The 24,532-nt window shown below is 44.4% G+C and overlaps 1 protein-coding gene across 2 annotated transcripts in view; it reads right to left on the bottom strand.

Annotated features, from left to right (window-relative positions):
- The window catches only part of pigg (phosphatidylinositol glycan anchor biosynthesis class G (EMM blood group)), a 54,213-nt gene that overhangs the window by 13,720 nt on the left and 15,961 nt on the right, over positions 1–24,532 (bottom strand). For both annotated transcript variants that reach the window (XM_037461833.2, XM_037461832.2), the window contains exons 7-10: positions 14,732–14,949; positions 14,071–14,355; positions 9,110–9,507; positions 7,358–7,549 (exon numbers count right to left, since the gene is read on the bottom strand). In XM_037461833.2, coding sequence (XP_037317730.1) covers positions 7,358–7,549; positions 9,110–9,507; positions 14,071–14,355; positions 14,732–14,949 — 1,093 coding nt within the window. The remainder of the gene's footprint in view (positions 1–7,357; positions 7,550–9,109; positions 9,508–14,070; positions 14,356–14,731; positions 14,950–24,532) is intronic.

The raw sequence follows: 24,532 nt of genomic DNA, 5'->3' as shown, positions 1-24,532 counted from the left end.
GCTGCTGTTCAGACCACCGGACAAACCCCCAAGTCACAGCAGGCCGCGCCTTGTTCCAGAAGCATCACAGAGCACATTTATCACCAGGAACAATCCTAGGAAGGCTTCTCTTTTTGTGCATTTGAGAACCAAGGCCCTGAAACATAAAGGTCTTTCTAGACATTAATGAGCCAAAGCAGGTCGTTAAACATTCATTAAAGCCGATATCACCAATAATACCGTATCACCAATCTATCGAAAATAGAAATCATACCTTTAAAAAAAGTGCTTTTTATTAGCACATTGTATGTCCAGCCTACATTCATGCGAGCACTGCTGAACAATCTTTAATGATATTTCAGTTAACCAGCAGGGAGTAAGCTTGCAGCCTTTTAGACATTTTCAACACTGTCTGCTAGTTCTTAGTAGCTGGCTGTTACCATGTGGGATGTAGCTAGATACACGATTCCATCCTTTTCAATTAATTCCATACCGCCCATCACTTCTCGTCAAGATGTGATGTCCACTTTAAAACCCTGCACTCTGCCCATATTGTTGACCACATCATTTTGACAAAAGATACATGTCATGATCAAGGTTTATGGTTTGTAGTTTCTAAACAATTATAGACAACATTTCACACATGTTTTAGTGCGTTAGCAGGATACACAATGAGTCTATAGAGTTAGCATGATGTAAGCTCTTAACTGCTAAATTGTGCTAGTTTTTTCTCTTTGGTGATTTGTGCCAAAGGCCAGAGGGACAACTTAACCCCACTTGTGATTATTGCTCTGAAAGTTTCCAAACCAACCAAATCTAAAAAGAAAGTTTATAGTAGCTCAGAATTGTGACATCTCCACTTAACCACTGAAAATAGTTCAGATGTCCAGAATAATGATGATGGTGGTGACAGTCATTGTAAAACCAAATCCTATAACTACGTTGGATTGGTGGAAAAGGTTGAGGGTGCAGACATCTGAACAGGTGATGTGCTCAAGAAACTTGAAGTTGTGCCAAGAGACCACATGTTTCCCAAAAGCTATATTTCCGAAACAATTTCTTTCAGATCCAAAGTTATTGTTCTCATGGATGCACCACATCCTGAGATATATGTACATCCTTAAATGTAAGGCACTACTGTCATGGCCTCACTTTAAAGTTACTTTAAAAAAAAAAAGAAGTAAAAACTGGCACAACTCACCCTACTTTCCCCTATCTTGCTAGGCAGCTAACTCACACACCGACGCATATTTCACATTGTATGTATTTGACAAATGAATGAACGCAGTGTGTCCGTTTACTGGATGAAACGGTAAGAGTTTTTTTTTCAACCCGAGCAAATCCGCCTCATATTTCCTTTGTTTCCCTGTCATTTCCCACTGTGGATATTTTCCATCTTGAGTACTACATGCATTGTCATTAAAAACTACAGATTGTAAAAGGTTATTTCAGGGTCTTAAAGGCTCAGTGAATCTTTAGGAACCCTCCATTGCCTGGTCTTAAAAGTTGAAGCCCTGACCAATCTGTTTGCTGGCTTTTGTAATGTGCATTGCAGCTGTAGAGACAAAAACGTAGCTTGACAGACTGTGGTAAAGAGGAGCCGCCTGGATTTCACGTTACCTTGGAAACAAGCGCCTGTGTTGCAGAAAGTGAGTAAGAAAAGGTGAGACCGTGTCCAATCCCGTCAACATGTTTGGTGTATCCCCTCCATCAATCCTTTGCTCACTTTGTCTGAGACCCGGTCTTACTGGGGGGGGGGGGGGGGGGGGTGGGGGGGGTAAATCTGGCCACGTCAAAGTCACAACAATAGAAATGCTACTCGTACAAAGTAGCAGACATTGAAACAATGGCCTCCTCACACTACAAACCACTGGATCAATACGGAGGGACTTGGCAAAATACGTTGGAGACGGAAGGGGTCATTCCAGAATAACATTCTCAATTCCCACTTACATATGCATCAAGTGGCTCAAATTTAAGATACACATTTACTAATGATATCTTTTTTTTTAACCCCCCCCCCCCCCCTCCTGTTCCTTTCACCATCCACACTCCTGCGTGGTTTGGAGACTTGCATGGCTTACCTCCCCCTCTGTCACCATGTAATGAAAAAAAAAAGAGTGATTAAAAACAGATATATGTACATCTCCCCCGATCTGTGATAGAAATGGAAATTGTGTCATTCCATTGATTTTTATTGTGAAAATCGCTGAATGCATAGTTGACAGCATTCAAAAGTTAATGCAAACATGAAATTAAAGATTTGACATTTTAAGTCTCGGAATAATCCATTTATACTTACATACATATGACATATAACTGTATGAATTTTTCATACAGTTATACGGACCTTCAACGCAGAGTGCATTTACAAAATGCCATTTGCAGCAACTTGTCAGTCATTCTCAGAAGGCGGGAATAAGATTGCTAGCTACCAGACGTTTATCTTCCGCAGGTGCACTTTTTAACACACGGCCTGATGTGCTTCAGGGATGAACAGTGAAACCTGTGCTCGATCAATAGAACCAGCGTACGTACTCCCTCCGGATGACATCACCCGAGAGGTTCGGTAGAACCGGAAAATATTTATTTAAATATATATATATATATATATATATATATAATATTTGGTTTGAGCGCAATGCTTTTTTTTACATTCACACATTTGAATCAAAATTTAAACATTGTGAAGCGTGAAGCAGGTTGTAAAAGTAAATTGCAAACCTCATTTTTATGTTATACTTTAATAATGCATTTTAACTTATAATTTTGGTAATGCATATTTTTTTTTTTTAAAATTTGAATATTGTCAACCATAAAGCCGAGTTGGCTTTTCCAGTGTGGGTTAAAAGTTGTCAGAGTAGGTCCATGGGAAATGAAAACACAGTTGCATTTTCAATTTAATATATTCTGTCAAATTGCTCTGCTGTCAGTGTGAGCGTATTTTGTTTTTTTCAGCTTTAAGTGCTATATTGATAGTCTTTTTTCCTTTTTTTTAACTGTGGCATGATTTAGAGATGAAGAATGTCTTTAAAGTCAATGGAGAATACGGATTTGTTAAAATGTTACCACAAAACGGAATTGCCTTTGAAACAGGGTTACAAGGGCTTACCCCCGAGTGTGTGCCTGTCTATGCATCTGTGTGTGTGTCTCTGGGGAGGAAAGGGACTTTTCAGGTGTTTTGAGACGAGTTTGAATAAATCTCCATTTTTTAAGCAGGAGCGATGTGCATGAATATTTTTAAATTTTGAAACAAACTTTCTAAATAAAGCAGAATATGATAACAAGTGTGTGTGCGTCATAGTTGAAAAAACAGGAAAACATTGTTTGAAAACACAAACATTGTAAATGCTTCTTGTAGCCTTAGGTTTGGTTGCAAATGTGTCATAAATGCTAAATAAGAGGACAGAGACCAAAATAAACGGTCTGTGACGTATAGAGGCGTAAACTGCTTCGATGTTCAGCTACTTCCTCTAGAACATAGACAATAGGATTTGCTTCCTTTTTGTGTTGCGCTTGGGCCCTAATTGTTGATCTGTCATTAACGAGGAAAATAAAAAATAATGCAGAGTACATTTGCTCTGTCAGTTGTCTATTTTTAGGTCCCTGTCCCAGATTATGCCAGGAGGAAGGTGTGTGTGTGTGTGTGTGTGTGTGTGTGTGTGTGTGTGTGAGAGAGAGAGAAAGAGAGCAAAAGAGAAAGACACTGTATCCACAGTCACATCAATCCAAGTAACTCTTTAAAGCCTGAAGTGTTTCGAGTGAGCAGCCTTGGCGGATCTCAGCCCCATTAGCCATTTTGAAAGATGCAACGGTGCAATTAAGGCAGTTGGCACAAAGGGAAGTGGAGGAGGGACCCGGGGGGAGTCGGGGAGGCTGTACTCTGATAAAGCACAGTCACCCAAAGACCAGACCTAAAAGGGGTCACTATTCAAATTCCTTTTTACATCACAGCATTTAAACAATCAGCACATTTGTGTTTCTTCAAATTAATTACTCCGACATTTTATCCAAGATAAACACAAGTTCAACCAAAGCCAAAGAAACCCCAAACAATAAAAGATGACTACAACTCAGCGGATGGAAGTAAAACTTAAATATAACTTCCCCACGCCGGGCAAATCAAAACACAGCACCTGAGATCACAGTTTGTCTTTGCATTATATAAAAGAACTTTGGCAAGTGATTCACACCGTGGACTCAGCCTAACATACATCCCTGAGGCGGAGCGCCGTAATGATGCACCTGTTGAGGTGTGAAGAAAAGGCTGAAGGACGGGGGCGACGTCAACCCTTGTCAATCATCCACTTCGTCAAAAGAAGCCAGGATCCCTGCATGGCTTTAGTCAGGTGCCTTTGAGTGCGTGAGGGTGAGAGGTGGAGCTTTTAATTAGGCCAGCAAGCAGGAGAGACTGCCGAGGAGAACAGGAAAGGTTAGGGAAGGCCAGGCAGTGTAGGTGGATGAAGGGAGGTCAGGAAAACTAGACAGGAGAACTGCGTGCAGCCCTGCACACTCATTATCTCCTGACGGAGGTTAGAAGGAGATAACTCTGTGCCATGATACAGTCTGCAGAATGACTACACCCGACGGCTGCAGGATGCTCGAATCCCTCTCTTTTTGGACAGTGCCACCAACAGCTATTACATATAGACTGTGCTAAAAGGATTCAGGGTGTACACTGAAAAGGAGCATCAATCTTCAAGGAAAATGATTTCATGATTTTTCATGGTTTCATGTCCTGGTCAAGGACACACAGATTCTCTAAGGGGCACTAAACACAGAGGGGTTGTGCGTCACATGAAGCCTTTTATCATACACGGTGTGGAATCACATTAATTATGCAGCCACTGGCATGCTCTTATCTTTAGGTGTATACTAAAAGGGATTCAGTGCAGCTGCAGGTGCAAATAAACTCTTCTCAAGATCTCAAAAATACCAAGAGGAAGAAGAATCCCTAGGCATGGAAGCAATGGTGTCAATGAGTAACTGGTACTGTAGCTGATGGGAATTGTATTAGTTTTGCAGATGATTGTGCATAAACTTGGTCTTTGGATGAATTCTGGTTTTCACAAGATGATAAAAAAGAAGAAATGACCAAATAATGAGAATTCATCAAGTGTTAAATACTAATGTGTGCAACAATTTAATGGCCAATTCATGCAGTTACTGTGGAAACAGATGGTCCAGAACCACAAACATGCACCTTCTGGTAACTCACAGAAAAGCCAAGCGCTGTGTCCCGAGAGTATAACTTCATGAGATATTTTCAACCTCGGACATGCTGCTTGTGGTAAAGGGAAAGTACCGTAAAACGCAGGCTAAAAAGCACACACTTTTATACACCTCATCTACTAAAAAAAAAAAAGGTAGCGTTAAGTCCCAAACAAGCCACTGCGGGTTATAGGCCAGTTTCGCGGTACCTGACAAACTCGTGAAATGACCACCGGTGCTGTACACTGCACAATCAAATGCTCCTGACACTAGCATTCGATTCCTCTCATGCTACTGTCCTCCTCTGTATCGGAATTAAATCGGAATTGCCGCTTCCCCTTCGATGACCGCAGCCTCGGCCTCACTGTCGGACGGATCTGGAGCTGCTGGGTCGCGCTTACTGCGCAATCCACTGCTTCCGCTCAGTACTCAGCGCCGCCTTGACGGCCGATTAACGTGGGTGTCAAGGGGCTGGAGATATTTTCGTGGTGCCACCAGGAATGATTTCTGGGATGGTTCTCTGTGGAAGCTTCTCTTCTGCAGCTGTGCAGCTTAGAGTGTGTGTAAAGTGAAGTGCGTTTTCTGGTGCCCTGTAGTTACTGACGAGTCGCCTTCCTTATTCACAGTACGAGTGAGAGGAAGATCGAAGGTCAGTGGAACCTTATCCATATCAATGACATCCTTTTTTCACTTTAATGAGGTTTCTGAAGTCCGCAGGTAGCTGTTGGCAGAGAGTCGTGCGTGCCCTGATGCTCAGGCCTTTCTGCTTAAAGAACCGTAGACGCCACGACGCTCGGCCTCTGAAATCCTCAAGTGCCGCAGCTCGGATCCCCTTTTCGACGGCCACGTCGGCAGCCTTTAGGTTATGTTGTGTCTTCGACATGTTTATTTCTGAGCGATGGCGTGAATGAATCCCCAAATCAACTGCACCCTTATTTTAGCCGCAGGGGTCAAAGGTTAGAAAAGAAATCCGCTGTCCACACTAAAGAAAGCAAATGACCAACGACGTTAACCCTAAAGCCAAGATGTCCAAAAATCATGTTTAAAAGCTGCTAAAAGGCCCGATTTCAAAAGGTACTTCACGGCCCGCACTGTATTTTGCACATCTCGAGGCTGCCCGAGGAGCTACTGCATAAACCCAGAGCCAACGTTCTACCCGTACATGGTTTTCTATTTCAGTCATGGAAGCTAAAGAAAAGAAAACTCATTTTCAAGTCAAATGAAAGGCAAATTTACAAACCTAACACTCCAATATTTCTGGGTGTTGATCTATTGCTTCTTCACTATCCCCGTTCAATCTGAACTTTAATTATCTAGCTTACTTGTTGTGAAAATGGGACTTTGGGTTCATCCGAGGTGTGAGTGCGACTGTGCCAGAGACTGGTGTTCGAGGAGAAAAGTCAATACGAGTGTCAATTAAAATCAGCAGCCAGGGAGTGGGCCACTCGCCTCTCAGTGTAATTAAATGAATTTGAGATGGTAACGGACTTTTTTGGGGACTTGATGTTACACTGGCGGGGGGGGGGGGCGGCGGGTATAAATCATCTGGATTCTGGGAGCTTAAAGACAAATTGAGCTGCAGCTCAGAACGTCGGGTTTTTCTAGGGATAAATCTGTAATAAACACTGTTTTTCGGTGAGACGTCTTTTGGAAGTTTGAATTGCACAAGGGCTTAGAACATTATAATGGAAACGTATGAAACGTATCTTAGGTCTCAAAAGAAGGGGGATTTCAGATTTTCTTGTCAGGTTTGGTGCAACCTTTAGCCTCAAGACACCTATTTATTTGTCAATAAACCTAGAAAAGCAAAACTTTCCCTGAACAGCCCACATCTCTTAATTGAAGTTGTCGAGTTTCATGGGGTAAGAGCAGGCCATTTACTACTGGGACCTTGAGAAATAATGTACAATTACAATGAAACGTCCACAATTCGGACAAATATCAACCCATGTGTAAAATAATCGGGCTCATTGAAATGCCTCAACACTGCATACAAAAAAAGACCTGCAGGGAACTTGTGGTGCGAGGGGAAGGGAGCGCCCGAGGAGGTCAGTGTCCTCGGGGAGGCTCTCTTGCACTGGAAATGGTCCTGCTAACCGGGGACAGCGATTGGCCCGAGTCGCTCCGCGGCGAGGGAAATCGCACCAATGAGTTCACAAAAACTTACTTGGACGTGGCACGACCCGAGCGTTGCCATGGAAACCCCACATTGCCAACCGCTGCCCGATAGCTGTAGACACCCAGGAGGCCGAGGGCGAGGGCGACCTTGGAGACCCACGAGCAGCGTCTTTGAACCAGGAAGTAGATGAGGAGGAGGCAGAAGGCGGCCAGCAGGGAGAGCAGCGTCCTGTGTTCGGCGCTGGAGAGACAGGCCGTCATGGCGTTATGAACACGCTGGGCTCTAATAGGAAGCACTTGCCGGGAGTTTTATGACTAAATTCAGATTGAGATCACATTTACAGTGTGTATTTCAGGTATTTCATCATTTTCCTCATTTACCTATAAAATATAATGAGCAAAAATGAATCTGACCACTGGAAAAAAAAAGAGCTCAGACCTTGAAGTAGACCATTTACGGAGAATTTGGATGAGATGAAACCCCGTCGGTCATATCCGCCAGCAGTAGTTTAAGCTCTAAAAAGGCACGGATCCTCAATTTTTCACTGGATTTAAGGCTGTATAGTTTGAGATTACTCCGCCACTGAGCACAGGCGGGTAATAAGACCTCAGAGGACATATCAAAGTTGAATAGGTGCTGTGTTTTTCAGCCGTTTTCTGGAACCGACAGCAGTGGAAGTCAGGTACTTTTGAGACAAGATGAGGCGCAACGCAACCCAGGTCTCATTATCCAAGAAAAGGGGCCGCGCAGGTAGTAAGGAAGGGCAGCGCTGGACAGCGAAAAGGTCAGAATCCACATCTCTTCTCCACAATGTCGTGCATGTTAAAGAACGACCCATAATCCCCTGCCCCACGCTGTTGACAGAATATTAATGGCTCAGTTTTACAGAGAAATTTTCTACAGACTGAGCAATCACACAACCTATTTTCCCATCTGGAGTCCAGAAGAAATAAAAAAGATATAAAGCCGAGGGTTCTGTCAGTTTAACAGCCAGGAAAAAAAATGCCTAAAATGTTTCACTGTCAGGTGAAAAGATTTGCGGACTGTTAACACCCCGTAGCTTTCCTTGAATGACTAATGACTAAATCATTCAGGGCCTTGTTTTGTTAAGTGTACATTTCAATCTACCGGCCTCATCTATGTCCTACAGTTCACATAACAGCCGTCTTGTATATTCCCAGAGGAGAGACAAATGAAAATTGTTATTTTTTCTGACATGAATTTCTCCCCCTAAACAAAGAAACTTTATTTATTCACTTTATTTATGCCGGATTCGCATATAAACCTAAAAGAGACTAGAGAGTTGAAAATGAGGTTTCATACATATATACCTTTGTCTTTGATACGATTGTCGGAAAAAACAACATGCTGATGAGCTCAGTGTTCTTGAGGCCCCGGAGGCAAAAAAGTTCACTAACAAACTCTTCCTGACTTTGTACATCCAGCTCTGTTGTGTCGTTCAATAGGGAACTGTGAAGACTTTGGGGAAGCTAAGGAGAAAGACGGACCACTCTGTCTCTTTACTAATCATAGAGAGCTGCGTCTTCTCCCAGATGAACCTCTTAGGAATCAGAATGCTGCCAAGAGTAACTACGCATCAGCCAGGCAGCACGTTACCACTCTGCTTTGCACAAATCACGTGTCACGAAGAGTGAGATGATGAGTCACCTGCCGAAAGGCTGGAGTGAAATAGAAAAATAAAAAAAAAACAGCTTTTTGCCATAATGAAATGGAGAAAATGATCATTTTGTGGTACTTTTTTTCTGTATTTCCCCGATTCACATGAATGGTGAGCCCAACCTGTTCAGCCAATGTCCCACGTCGGGGAGGTGAGCCCACTGCACCCCGGTCTGGTTGAGGGAGCGCAGCAGTCGGCAGCAGAGCAGCGTGAAAGGAGGCGTGGCTAACGCCAGCCACCTCTCCGGGACGACCTCCGCCCTGCGGCGAGCAGAGAGATGGCAGTCTTTGGCAGGCAGGACGGGCTCCTCCTCGTCCCCAGAGGCGCTCTGCTCTCTGAAGTACTTGCGGCACACGTCTTGGAAGACGGCGAGGCAGAGGGTGTTGAGCAGGAAGTACCAGATCTGGTGCTCTTCCTCCACGAAGCTGCTCGCCGCCAGGCTGAGGGTGTGTCCCACTGTGCCGGCCAGCAGCAGCACGTCCAGCTCCGACAGGGACCACTCGCTGCTCCTCAGGGGAGACTACAAGGGGAAACACAAAGTCCAGTAGAGAAAACAACATTTACACCGGACTCCTGAGGAGGTTATTCTTTTTATAAATAAATAAAAAGAAGAGATGGGTCTTGGTCTTGTGGAGATGCAAATCTTGCAATTCAAATCTTGGATCTGATTTGTTGATATGATCAACAAATCTGTTCAGAGACCCGTTCATGAGTTGTGCAACACAACCACTACCGCAGCACACAAGCCCAACAATGGCAGCCCATTGGGGTATGGATGAATGTGAATGGGTGAATGACATGTCCTGCTGACGTCCATTTAGCGCGACTCGCTCGAGCACTCATGCCCTCGCTCACCTGTGTACCGTGGAACCACTGGCAGCAAGACCTGTAGTCATTCGGACCAAAATACTGCTCGGGTGCTTCACATCAATATTGATTCTGATGCGAGACCCATGCGCTTCATAATTTAACAGTTCATTTTGCCACCACTTCGTTCTTCGTGCTCAATTATCTCAACCCCCCCATTAATTTAAACTCAGCTTTTCTAATTCAAATTTGATCAAAGAAACAATATCTAGACTTCCCTTCAGTCCGTCATCATGTCACAGACCGGCTCAGAGGACATTTTATCGGGGGTTCCAAATTCAATTGCAGGATTTCTTCCAGAGTGAGTTCATTTAATGTTAATGACTGCAGTGCCCTTGTAAGCTTAATGAGGGAGCTCAGAAGGCTCTAATCATTTCAGCTGGCTCTAATAGTGACTTAGACGTTAAAGGCTAGCGTTCATCCCCTTTGTTTTACTGAAGAGAGCAAATGAGATGAAAAAGAAATTAGCCTGTTAACGACACCTGGATACATTAATGTGGACTCACCTAATGCACACATTCAACATGTGCGCATGGGTGGATCACCTGGTCGAATAAGATCAGGGGCAATTTCACTCAATTTATGGCTAAGGCCTCCTGCGAATCGGGTCATGATGAAGCCATAGTGCATAGGACAAAGAACCTGAGCTGTCATTCAAAAATTGTGGCCGGTCATCACATTTTTAGAATTGGTGTTCGTCCAATACTTAAATTCAAATAATTTGACCGAGTGGGGACGGCGCGTTGGCGTGGAAAGCAAGTTCGAATCAAGTTCAGCCAGCCTCGCAGTTCAGCTGCAATGTTTTAGCCCAACCGACAGCTATCCAACACAGAGGTGCACCTGAGGCCCAGCTCTCACTCTCTGCAGTACGGCCTCACCAGGGGACTGGAGCGCACGTACCCCTGGAAGCTTTGCACTGCATTATGAGACATGAGATATTCCACTGGCCGTGGTGGCCAAGAAAAAAAGGAAAAACAAATCACTCAACTGTGTCAACCTGAGGGATTACAGCTTCTAGGTTGCATACATTTCAATGCATTATGAGTATTTAGGTTGCTCTTTATGAAACTCTTTCGATAACTATTTGTCTCCAATTGTTAATTTAGGATGGAAAAAACGTTACATGGCTTAATTATCACAAAAATAATATTAGATATTATTATATTATATTTTAGATACAACGCGTTGCACCCAAAGGGAGCTGCATCATGTTTTCCACTGGTTGGTAAATTGTGAAATCCCAAGAGCAACATTTCCTCATGTTTTCCTTTACTGATTAAATCTTGTATTAACGTGGATAGAAGATGTAACAGAAGGTCCAGTGTAATGACTGGGTTCTTATTTCCTAATTATTCTCCCATGTATTTTAATGGACTAAACAAAGCATTTAAAAACGTTTAAACGTTAAAAGGTCCTGACAGTGGATTAATGGTTTTCCACTTGTTTCTAGTATTTGTGCTAAGCTAAGCTAACCTCCTTCACGCTCAATGAACAGATGCGAGTGGCATCAACATTTGCGTTAGGCTCAACACAAGAAAGTGAGCAAATCACTTTATAGGGAATTATCCCTAAAGATTACAACAACAAAAACAGACAGTTGTAACAATGGAGGAGAGCTAGGAGATGCTATTAAGTAGAATTAAAGAGCACAGTATGCCCACCGTATACAGAACATCCATCAAGGACAGTGATGGATGGGATTTCCTCCTAAAGTGGAATATTAGAACTCTAAATTATTGGAGGACCCCTAGTAACATTTTAGTAACAGTCTACATCATATCTCCAGGATTAAGGTAACAAATAAGTGATGCTTAAACCAACGAGACAAGGGTGAATGTTTTTGTTAGGGGGTTGATATCGGTCTACTTGTTGCCTTTTTTTAATTTAATTTTTTTACAGGCTTACTTTTTAAAATCAGTGACCCTTTGGGCCTATTCAAATTAATTCAACCGAAATTCTAATCACATTTTGGGTTGGGCGATTGGTTAGAGAGTGTGCTTATTAATCTTCCAGTTGCAGAGAAATTAATCAGAATGCCTCTAATAAAAGGTTTGGATGCAGCTATTTGTCAAGTCAAAGCAGGCGGCGCTTTGCACTTTGACACAGATTTAACTGATTGTATACTGTAATATAACGGGACCAAATCTAACTTTGGATCATTTCCTAAACGCTCTGTCTTTATTTTGGAACGATTCTTCGGAAACGGTACATTTGGGAAGAATAAACTAAAAAAAAAAACTAACATGGCAAAAGCAGAGTTAATAGATTTATAAATATTTTGAGGATTTCCAGCAGAATTCATCACCAATAATAATAATAATAATATAGGTTTAGAATAACTAAAAAAGCTTGAGTCTAATCTTGATTTCAAAATGAGTTTGAAAGTCATAACTTGGAGGACACATAGTCTACTAATGATATTTCCTCACACAGCTTATTACAGAGATAACTCTTGGCCATAAAGATGGACCATGATTGTAAATCAATTTAATCACTGTTTTTGGAACAAGATATATTATCAATAGATGAAACAGATCCTCATACTGCTTTTAAAGTAATAGATCATATTTTAAAATAGATCAAGTACAGTAGGCTTGTTCTTTTTTTAGATGGATATAGAACAGATGTGTTAATTGCATTTCTTTTCCCCCATAAATCAACACAGATATTACTGTTGGAAAAAAAAAAACACAATTTTTTGTGCAATTCATTATTATCAAGTAAAAACATGCTGTTTCCAGCTGTGAGGATTGTAGTTCATTTGTATTCTTTGGCCTTCAAGTTAGAGCTTTAGTTGATTTCTTTGGCTTTCTATTATACGTACTTTTCACTTCACAGAGATGCAGTTCAAGCCATGAATTGTGTGTTGCAGCTAAAAAGTCAAATCACTGGATGCCTTTAATGTTGCAGTCATTGTCTCCTTCAAACTCACATGGGTGTCGCCAAAGCTTTCTAAGATTGGTTGTTAAGCTTCTGTCCGCCTAACTCACCTCTAGAAAAAGTCTGCAGTTGGATGAAGCAATCAAGCTCAGGTATATGCACTTTTTTCACTCAAAGAACATGTTTTTCAGGGGCACTAGAGTCACAAAAGAATTCAGTGTATCTCCCCTTCATGCTTAAGCATAAAAAAAAGTTTATTTCTTCACTAAACCCAAACAAGCCCGAGTGGATTCCTTCACTTTTTTTCAGGCTCAGCACATTTGCAAAGTTGCCCAGAAGGAGCAATGAGATGTAACCTTTGGAGATAAATTTAATGAGCAAAGAGGCCTCATCTTTTAGGCCAATTCATACAAACACTAAAAATCGAATGCGCCCACCTTCTGAATAACTAGTCCCATGTATGTGTGATTGATGGCCCACTTAGAGGAGCGGCCCCAACATCGCCGGGAATTACTTTTATTTGTTGAAGTACGTTTCAACAAATAAATTCCTTATTATCATGAACCACCGAAGGCCTCAAAGAGTTGCATCGGGAAGCAGTTTCATGCAACTGGTGTACGTGTGGAACTTCTTTCATTGGAAGGAAGTCGACGTCATCTCGAGACATTGCCTTTAGTTCTCTTTAAATACCCATAGTCTGCCCTGACGGACAGAATGCTTCATGGCTATGCGGTTTCTTTTTTGTTATTACTGCAGAAAATAGCTTTTTAGGAGGCATTTCTGTTGGATTGACTACTTTCATTAATGCAGCAGTTTGCTTCAGACATGTGGGCTGGATTTGAAAAACAATGTCAGCCTGTGGCTTGTGGGACTCTGTGGGAGCATCTGTGATAAATATATTCAACTCAAGAGTTTTAGAAATGTTGCGTCGGGGTTCCTACTCGATAACTCTCACATGGCACTGCATTGAATGACAAAAAGATTTCGAGCTGTTCTTTAAAAAAAATATTTAATAAGCGACTTCTTTATTTCTAGAAATGGCCCCTAAAGTCTCAGACCCACAGAGAGGAACTCGCTGAAACCATTTGTCACATAAGTCATTTAGAAGCAGTGCTATTTCACATGTGACAGATCAGAGAAGAACTACCAAAACATCTTCACAGACCTTTGTTTCACAGTCCCTCCAAGGGATTAAAGGCTGCATTACTCACAACTCTGCTGACTTCCCAAAGTCACCAGAAATCCCCAAATGGGGTTACAATAGTCAAGAGCTGATCACAGATCAGCTAAACCGGTTCACACGTCCATTTAAGTATATATTTAGCTGTGGACTCACCTTTCCGTGAATGAGCGGCCCCAGGGGGAGTCGCCGCATTGCCATGGAGATCAGAATGCAAAACATCGCAGAGGAGAAGGCGACGGCGGCGAACACGAGCCCCCAAGAGAGGCTGCAGAAGTAACAGGAGCTCTCGGCGGAGGTGCACACCAGGACGTGCACCGAGGCAAGCAGCAGGCACATGAGGTAGAAGGGCAAGGAGAGCAGCGCCGACAGGACAGGAAGGTCCACGGTCGCCTCGCCACTCAGGGCCTCGGGCATAGCCAGCAGCAGGACCAGCAGGAGCTGGAGGGACAACCACAGGAACACACGGTGTGTGGAAGCAGCATTTTACCATGTCAACCATAAGCCGTGCACGATACAGAGACTTCTGTTGTGATGTTGGGAATCCCTATAATATAATGTATAATGGTAGGGGAAACGCTGACGCATATCGTACAGTCAAAGGTTTTGGCACAGAAAATGTGTCCAAACGTTTGACTGGTGCTGTATAGGCGGGCCCTCAACACACAAGTTTTGTAGTATTGATAGTTATGGCCATTCATGTCTTTGTAAGAGACTAGTTTCCTTATGGTGTCTTCGCACACAGCGACCTACCGGCCATAACTGTCCTCGGGGTGAAGGAAAGCCCGCCCCCCCCCTGACCTCTCCCTGCACTCACCTGGAACACAAAGACCGTGCCTGCGACCATGGAGTACATGTCGTACTTTCCCAGCTGCTTGCTCAGGGCCGAGCTCATGGAGGCCAGGGCCTCCAGGTACTGCTTCAGGACCTTTCTGCCCATGTTGTTGAGCACCTCCGAGGTGTTGCCCTCCAGAAAGAGCTTCATCCAGCTGCCGTGGGCCCTTTCTGCCACGCGGAACTGCTCAAAGCCGGACTCTGCAACGGGAGGAATAAGTGGTTGGGAGGGTTTGGGGGATGGGGACATGTTGGTATAAACAGTTGGCATGTTTACACTGTGTGGCTTTGGTTTGAGCATTAATCAGGGATTATTTTGACACTGATGTTCTCTGTCAGATGCTCAAATACTTGGCATTGCTTTCATATGCAACCACATTTCTTGTTGGAACTTGGGCAGCTGCAGCATTCATATAGATTTGTCAGATTGAGGACATTTTCAGCAGCTCATTAATAACTTCAATAGTATTCCTGATGCGACGCTATACTCATTTTGCACTGTTTACTTTATCACCAAATACCATCTGATGCATGTAGACAGTTTGATTTCAATAATCAAACACTTTACTTTTCTATTATGTGACTTGAACTTCTGCTTGCAGACTGCCTTCAAACTGAATGCAAGAGTCTCAGTATTACAGGAGAGCACTGTTTTCAATAGATGCATTATTTACATCAACCATCTGCTCACCTATTGTAACATTTTACATATTAGCAATGCTACAAACCCTGTTGGATGCTCAGCTACAAAGGTTTGGAGATGGAACCACTGGCAAAAATGCTAATGATTTACTATTAATATATTCAATAACAAACCATGAAAACAGTGGAGAAGCGTTTTGTCTTAGTTCAGGAATAAGCCTTCAGACGTTTTCCATCAGAAACACAAGACAACATTTTGTTTTACTTTTGGCTCTTTGTGAATAAGACACAGCAATCCTATTCATGACTTCCTCACCCATTCTGATGTACATGGAATGTTTTTAAAAATGGAAAATCCATTTAATTTCAGGTCCCAACAAGATAATAAAATGCCTCTCGTAAAGAAAACATTTAGACCCAAGAGTGTATATAATTTGTGAGGACCCCAACGATGACGAGCTATGACTCACTCACAAGTGTAAGCAGACAAAGCAACGCCTGCTTTCATCACACTTCAGTGCTGCAGGAACATGTTCAAGGACAAAGCAATGCGGAGATTTGATGTGTGCTGTACATCAACCAAACACACAAGCTAGCTCCTAAAAACAATATTTTGCAGAATAACACCTATCTCAGAGGCATAGGCATGCGGGTGATAAATAGTGACTTTGGCTTTGCCAGACAGTAGAAATATTGGAACCTTAAGCCACAGTTATGAATCACACAATGTCAACGGCTCCGGCCATGTTTCATCTGTCTAAAAGTGCACGGATTGGTTAATGGCCTTCCAAGATGCCTGAGGTTAGAAGCACAGGAAACAACACAATATGAAGATTGGAGCAAAGCGAACGCTGATGGATTCATGAACAAGTTTCAGAAGGACAGTCAAAATGTGAAAATGTACGTGGAACTTTGCTAAGGGAGGTGTTTATTTGGCTTTAATGAAATCTGATGTCATGATGGTTTACAAAAAAATTACATTGATCCTTTAACAATAACTGGGGGGAAATTTGCATTGTTAAAATATTTTAGCAAGATGTGATTAAAAACTGAAGGGCACTCTATAGTACTTTTTGGGGGGGAGAAAGAAAGTTTTGTATTAAACTCAATCACCAAAGTTCTTGGGGGAATGTGGCTCTTCCAAATGGAATCCAACCAATCTGTGTCAGGCTGTGTGAGGATTTAGTAACAAAGAGACAATAGACATCTAACAAATAGGGCTACATTGAGGAAGTGTGTGGAATACAATTGTGTCATGGGTAAAAGACAATGTAAAAATAAACAAGGCTAAATAATACCACAAAGGAGATGCAGTCATAAACCGAGCATCTAGGAACATCCGTTAGGGGAGGGAAAAATGATCAATATTGGGGGTGATTAATCAGCTTGTGGAAAAGGAATGTAGGGGTCGAAAATGTAGAAAATCATTCAGTTACCATTTGAGAGTAAGCTGACTTTAATTACTTCTACTTTGGATATAGTTATTGCAATCTTGATTCCAGTGTGATTACTGGAGCGGATTGAAGCCGTCAAATAAACAGAACTAAAAAGGGAAAGCAGGCACACAGATGGAGAACTTGGCAGAGAGATGCAGAGGCGGAACCAGATGTTTTTATTAGGGCTGTCAAAAATAGCGCGTTAACGGCGTTAATTAGCTGTTTGTTGTTAATTACGTCAATTTTTTTGACGCATTTCACGCATGCGCAGTGTGACAAATTATTCAGGTCCGGAAAGAACCTCTTCTTCTAGGGAATGCACTTCATCCTATACAACACATTACTGCCACCTGCAGGCATATGTCAGGCCGTCAGGTTCAGCAAGTCGTTTGCGCCAGAGACCCGCCCCCCCCCCCCCCCCCCCCTCCCTCCCCGGTTCTCGCGCAGCCGAACAGAGAAGAAAAAAAGCTCCGCCCAGCAGAGCAAGAGCAGCGCTGAGATAGAGGAAAGACCATCGGAGAGACCCGTAATATTGTTCTGAAACATGCGGAGGAAGAGAAGCCAATGCGACCTAAATCCTCCCAGGTATGGGGATATTTCACACTGAAATGGGGGCTGCTAGCGGATTTCTTTGCAGCGCCAGTCGTTCTAATCGCCGCGCTCGACTTCAAGGTGTAACCTTTATTATTGTTCGGTCTGAAACGGCGCGCCCAGTGACGGGTGGTGCAGCAATATTGTTGTTCGGGTGGAAATCGGGAGAAAGGTCGGTCCGGGAGATTTTCGGGAGGGGCTTTGAAACATCGGGAGGGTTGACATGTTAGTGCCATTTTCCACGTTATAATTTAGGTTTAAATTATGATCATTTTGATTTATGTTCTATGACGATTTATTACATTATAAGTATGAATACAAAAAATGGATATGAATATGCATGTTGGTTGATGCATGTGTGGTGTGCATGCTTTGTTTTGATACATTGGAGCTGCGCGAGTGCGCGCATCTTTTATGACGTAAGAAACCCTGTGTAACGTTATGCTGGCCAGATCTTTTCAGTAAAGCAAACGGAGCGAACACACCGTTTTCTACCGTTGTTCAACCCATAAACACGCGTAGACTCGTTCTTTCCGTTGTGAAGTGGTTAAATGAAAAGAAACATCTGACTTACGCAAAAAAGGGAACTTTAGCCACTACATTAAGTAGAAAACGATCGCCGAGAGCGAGACAAGATCATCTGAAGCCGAGGAAATACGCGCCGCGCGGGACATGAGTTGACGAGTGAGCCAGCTGGAGCGACAACGCCGTGCACCCGACCGGATTTCCAGACGACTTCAACGATGATGGTTGAGTAAACAATGAACGGAACCGAATGAACGGATAAGCTATAGCCAGCGGACCCTGCTAGTTACGGCGAAATACGGATAGTTTTGCCAACGTAATCAACGTGGCCGAGCTATTGCCACTAGCCACACAGGACATTTTGCTACAAGTGCTATTGCTAGCCAGTTATATTAGCCCATAAGAAGCTCTCCGTAAATTCTGGAAATAAATACGGCTCTGAAATCTCATTTTTGGAAGGCATCAACGTGCTTTGAGGTTAAAGGACTGTTAATCTGGATTTCAGAAGTTTGCAAGAGCTTGCTATAAGAGACTGTCGTAGCGCTAGTACCCAGCTGAAATGTCTGATGAAGAAACTAAGATGGAGGGCAACGTCGAGCTAAACACGAAAAGAAGGATCAAGTTGACCACAAAGGCCTTAGAAGAGAAACTTGATACACAGATGAAACTTAGGAAACGTGTGTTAGCACGCCTTGTCTCCAAAGCAGAAGAAATAGAAAATCTCATGAAAATCGAGTCCAATGCACTTCTGGTGGAAAAGGATCATCTTAGTGATTACTCAAAATTCCTGAATGAGTTTATTGAAGTAAATAATGTAGTTAGCAAACTGCTATCAGATGATGAAAGAAAGGCCGACCAGCAATATTGGAGTGACCCAAACCGCTCAAAGCATGAGAACTTTCTGGTTAAATTGGAGCAGTGGATTATTAACGCAAAACGGCACGCCAACGCCACTAACAAACAAGCTGCAAGAAATGACGCGACGACGCAGCAAGCCGAGTCTGTCGTCGAAGATGTGGATCCAGATGACAGTGCTTCTGCCGTACACGAAAAATATAGTTCAGTCACAGCACGTAGTGTATGCAGTAGACACTCAAGGTCATCCAAAGCGTCCTCTCATGCTTCGTCTCTGCGTAGGATAGAGGAAGCTAATCGTGCAGCCCTACTCGCACGCGCAGCCGCGTTTACAAAGAAACGGGCACTGCAGTTGGAAGAAGCACAGATGAAAGCCAAGAAGATTCAGCTGGAGGCTCGAATGGAGGAGCTAGACATCGAAACTGCTATCGCAGAGTCCACAGCAAAGCTACAAGCTCTGGAAGCTTTCGATAACGAAAACTCGGACGACGACGGTATGAATTCTTACCTTAGCAAGAACGTGCCTACAGCAGCAATCGTCAAACATCATGCTCCAGATGTCAAACCAAAGTCGACCAGCAGTTTTCGAGTTATCCAGGACAACGATGCATCTCACAGTCCAACTAGACACACGTTGTATGTGCAAGAGAGTAACGAACGCGACAATAACACAAGTGCAAGTTGCTATGGAAGGGAAGTTGAACCAGAAAAAGTGATTTTGAACCAGAAGGATATCACCGAGATGTTAGTCACACAACAGAGACTAGCCAACCTACCTCAACGAGAAGTCCCCGTATTCAGTGGCGATCCTTTCGAGTTCCTGCCATTCATGAGGGCATTTGAGCACATCATTCACAGTCGCACAGACAATGATGAAGACCGCTTATACTATCTTGAACAATTCACCAGCGGCGAACCAAAAGAACTCGTGAGAAGCTGCCAACATATGAGCGCACAACAAGGCTACATTGAAGCAAGAAAGCTCTTGAGCCATCACTTTGGCAATGAACACAAAATAGCTGCGGCCTACGCGGACAAGGCTATCAACTGGCCTCAGATCAAAGCAGAAGACGCCAAGTCACTTCACAGCTTCTCCATCTTTCTCACTGGTTGCAACAATGTCATGAAGAGCATGGAATATCTTGAGGAGATGAACAGCTCAGGTAATCTTCGGATTGTCATCTCAAAATTGCCCTTCAGACTCCGCGAAAGATGGAGAGTCATAGCCTTTGACATACAGGAAAGGGAAGGAAGAAGGGCAAGGTTCTCAGATCTCGTGAAATTCATCAACAGACAAGCAAAGATAGCTTCAGACCCACTGTTTGGTGATGTGAAAGAGTCCTTCGAAGTAAACGAAAAGGGCAAGTCAAGCTTTAGACCTGCCAAGAGGGGCGGACCTAAAAGAACCACTGGCTTTGCTACAAGTGTTAAGCTAGACGAAGTGGATGCCTCAGAACCAAGTACAAGCAGCCAGTCAAGCAATGCGTTTCAAGAGCCATGCTTGTACTGTAACAAAAGACACACCCTGAGCGCATGTAACAAAATAAGAAGTCTGCCAAACAAGGAGAGAATCGAGTTCCTTAAAGGTAAAGGACTTTGTTTCGGGTGTTTGACCCAAGGGCACATGGGAAAGGACTGCAAAAGGAGAGCCACGTGTGAATTCTGCAGCAAGAAACACCCAAGCCTACTTCATAGTAAAAGGGACGAGAGCACCGACCAAGAGAACACCAGGCCTGGGAGAGGTCAAAGTTCTACCAGTGGACACTCAACTCCACGAGAAGACGCGTTAGCCAAGAGTGAAGTCACGGCAGTCACCGGGGCCGGAGGCAGCAACTGTATCCTGTCCATCGTGCCCGTGCGCATCAAATCCAAGAGGAGCAACACGACAATAGAAACGTACGCATTCATGGACTCAGGAAGTTCTGCTACATTTTGCTCCGAAAGATTGATGAGACAGCTTGGCGTCCATGGTAAGAAGACTCAAGTGCTACTCCGTACTATGGGCCAGGAGAAGCCTGTGTCCTGCTACGTGCTCTCAGATTTAGAAGTGTGCGGTCTGACAGAGAACAAGTACATAAGCCTGCCAGATGTTTATACCCACACAGACATACCTGTAACGAAGGACAATGTTCCTGTTGAAAAAGACTTGGAAGGATGGCCGTACCTGCGGAAAGAAGTGCAGCTACCACAGATCGACGCGGGTGTTGAGATGCTAATCGGAATGAACGCTCACTCTGCGATGGAGCCGTGGAAGATAATCCACAGCAAAGACAATGGGCCTTATGCAGTGAAGACGACCCTCGGTTGGGTAGTTAATGGTCCTCTCAAGAGAGGTGACGATTACCACAAGTCAGACCACTACAGTCAACGGGCTTCAGTCAACAGAATCTCAGTCAGCGGTGTAGACAGTATGCTACTGCAGCAATACAATCACGACTTTCCAGAACAAGCCTGTGAAGAGAAGTCAGAAATGTCGCGAGAAGACGTGCAGTTCATGAAGTCTGTGACTGAGACAATCAAGAAAGTCAATGGGCACTACAGCATCAGGATGCCTCTCAGAAACAAAAATGTGGTGATGCCGAGCAACAAGTGTGTTGCTGAGCAACGAGCATCAAACCTGAAAAGGAAACTCGCCAAAAACTCCAGCTTCCATGACGACTACAAGACCTTCATGCTGGACCTGCTGAGCAAAGGCTATGCAGTGGAAGTTCCTGAAGACGAGCGCAACCGCAACGACGGCAGAGTATGGTACATTCCCCATCACGGCGTGGTCCATCCACAAAAGGGAAAGCTGCGGGTTGTTTTCGATTGTGCCGCTTCGTTTCAAGGGAAGTCACTGAACGATGAACTGTTGCAGGGTCCGGACCTAACTAATAGTCTGGTTGGAGTCCTGACGAGGTTTCGACACAAACACATCGCACTCATCTCCGACATCGAAGCGATGTACCATCAAGTAAGAGTCCCCGACGAGGACTCTGATCTTCTACGATTCCTTTGGTGGCCACAGGGGGATCTGAGCCAGCCTCTGCACGAGTACAAGATGGTGGTTCACCTGTTCGGGGCCAAGTCAAGCCCAAGCTGTGCCAACTACGCTTTAAGACGGACGGCAGAGGATGGGAAAGGCAGCTCATCACCTGAAGCAGTAACTACAGTCCTAGAGCACTTCTACGTCGATGACTGCCTGGTTTCAACGTCCGGCGAGAAGGAGGCTACGACCTTGACCAAAGACCTCATTGAACTTTGTGAAAGTGGAGGATTTCACTTAACTAAGTGGTCAAGCAACAGTCGCGAAGTGCTGTCATCACTTCCCGAACAAGAGCGAGCAAAGGAGATCAAGAATCTAGACCTGGACAGAGATGAACTACCCATGGAAAGGGCCCTTGGAGTGGACTGGTGCATAGAATCAGATTCCTTTAAGTTCCGGATCCACGTGAAGAACATGCCCATAACAAGACGGGGTATCCTCTCGGTCGTAAGCTCAATATACGACCCCCTTGGATTCCTGTCGCCGTTCATTCTTCTCGCGAAGACCCTCGTCCAGAGTCTCTGTCAAATGAAGCTTACCTGGGACGAAGAGATTCCAGAAGATGTGGCGAACAGGTGGTTCGCTTGGCTGTCTGACTTGAGCCAGTTCGCCAGCTTTTCTGTCAGGAGGTGCGTCAAGCCTGAGGGATTTGGGCCAGTAACGTCAGCACAACTGCACCATTTTTCCGACGCTAGCGAGAAGGGCTACGGCGTCGTCACTTACCTCCGCATCCAGAACAGCCATGGTCGAGTCCATTGCTCATTTATTCTCGGAAAATCCAGAGTGACGCCGCTTAAACCAGTTACAGTACCACGCCTTGAGCTCACCGCGGCTACCGTTGCGGTGAAAATGGATAAACTCATGAAGCGAGAGCTTCGGATGGACCTCAAAGAGTCCGTGCTATGGACAGATAGCACCACCGTTCTTCGATACATCGACAACGACAGCGCTCGGTTTAAAACCTTCGTGGCAAACAGAGTGTCGATAATCAGAGAGAACACAAGGCCAGAACAGTGGAAGTATGTCAACACGGCTTCTAACCCAGCTGACCACGCTTCAAGAGGAATGAAGGCAGAGCACTTCTTGAAGTGTCGGAGTTGGATTGAAGGTCCTGACTTCCTAGCCAAGAGTGAATCTCACTGGCCGGTCTTATCAGAGTTCTCGAGAGAGATAAGTGAAGACGATGCTGAGGTGAAGCGTACGGCCAGCGTGAACATCATCGAGACCATCGACTTAACCACAGACCCTCTCTTCAAGCTGACTCATCACTACTCCGACTGGCACAGTCTGAAGAAGGCGGTCGCCTGGATGTTAAGGTTGAAGGAGTTGCTTCGAAGTCTGTGCAGAACAAGGAAGACGTTTGCGTCTCAAGCCCAGTCTTCAGAAAGTCAAGATGTGAACATCAGAACAGTTGAGAATCACATGCAGAAACTGAGATCAACCCTGAAAGGAACTCATTTGACTGTCAAGGACGTCAGAAGAGCAGAAACTGCCATCATTCACTTTAGTCAAAGTCAAACCTTCCATGAAGAGCTTGGCGCACTGCTGAGAGGTGAAAAGGTCAAGAGAAGCAGCTCTATTGTGAAGCTGGATCCTTTCCTCCAAGATGGGGTTCTCCGGGTTGGTGGAAGGTTGCACCAGGCAGCTTTGCCAGAACACACTAAGCATCCAGCCATCCTGGCCAAGGATCACCACGTCACAACCCTGATCATCAGGAATGCTCACAAAGAAATTGGACATGGAGGGAGAAACCACACCCTTGCTCGGCTGAGACAAAGGGTCTGGATTTGCAAAGGCAACACAGCCGTGAGAAGCGTGCTCTCAAAGTGTGTGAAATGTCGGAAGAGTCAAGCCGCCGTGAGTGAACAGAAGATGGCGAATCTACCACCTGACCGTCTACTGCCGAACCATCCACCATTTACCAACGTCGGTGTAGACTATTTTGGCCCCTTTGAGGCAAAGCGTGGACGCGTGCAAGTCAAGCGTTATGGAGTATTGTTCACTTGTCTCACAGTCAGGGCAATCCACTTAGAAATTGCACATTCTCTCGACACCGATTCATGCATAAACGCAATGAGACGTTTCATAGCCAGAAGAGGGCAAGTGGAGGTCATGAGATCTGACAATGGAACAAACCTGGTAGCCACAGAGCACGAGATCCGCCAGGCGATGAAGGAGTGGAACAAATCCCAGATCTCAGAGGCCCTACTGCAGAGAGGAGTCACCTGGATCTTCAACCCACCTGCCGGGTCGCACCACGGTGGCATCTGGGAGCGACAGATAAGAACAGTCCGAAAGGTACTTACCAACCTTCTGAAGCTTCAGTCACTCGACGACGAATGTCTGCAAACGGTGATGTGCGAAGTAGAAGCGGTGATCAACAGCAGACCCCTTACCAAATCGTCTGATGATGTGGACGACCTCGAGCCATTGACGCCGAACCACCTTCTCCTTCTCAAAGGAAAACCGGCACTCCCTCCAGGCATGTTTCAGAAGGAGGATCTATACTCCAAACGACGATGGAGGCAGGTGCAGTATATCTCTGACATCTTCTGGAAGCGTTGGTCCAGAGAATACTTGCCCCTTCTACAAGAAAGGCAGAAGTGGCTGGAGACAAAGAGAAATGTGAAAGAGGGAGACGTCGTACTCATTGTGGATGAGAGGGCTCCAAGAGGGTCCTGGTTGATGGGAAGAGTGGAGAAGACAATTC

This window comes from Pungitius pungitius, chromosome 2, assembly GCF_949316345.1.
Source record: "Pungitius pungitius chromosome 2, fPunPun2.1, whole genome shotgun sequence".
Lineage (NCBI taxonomy): Eukaryota > Metazoa > Chordata > Actinopteri > Perciformes > Gasterosteidae > Pungitius > Pungitius pungitius.
This window is presented reverse-complemented; position numbering and strand designations above follow the sequence as displayed.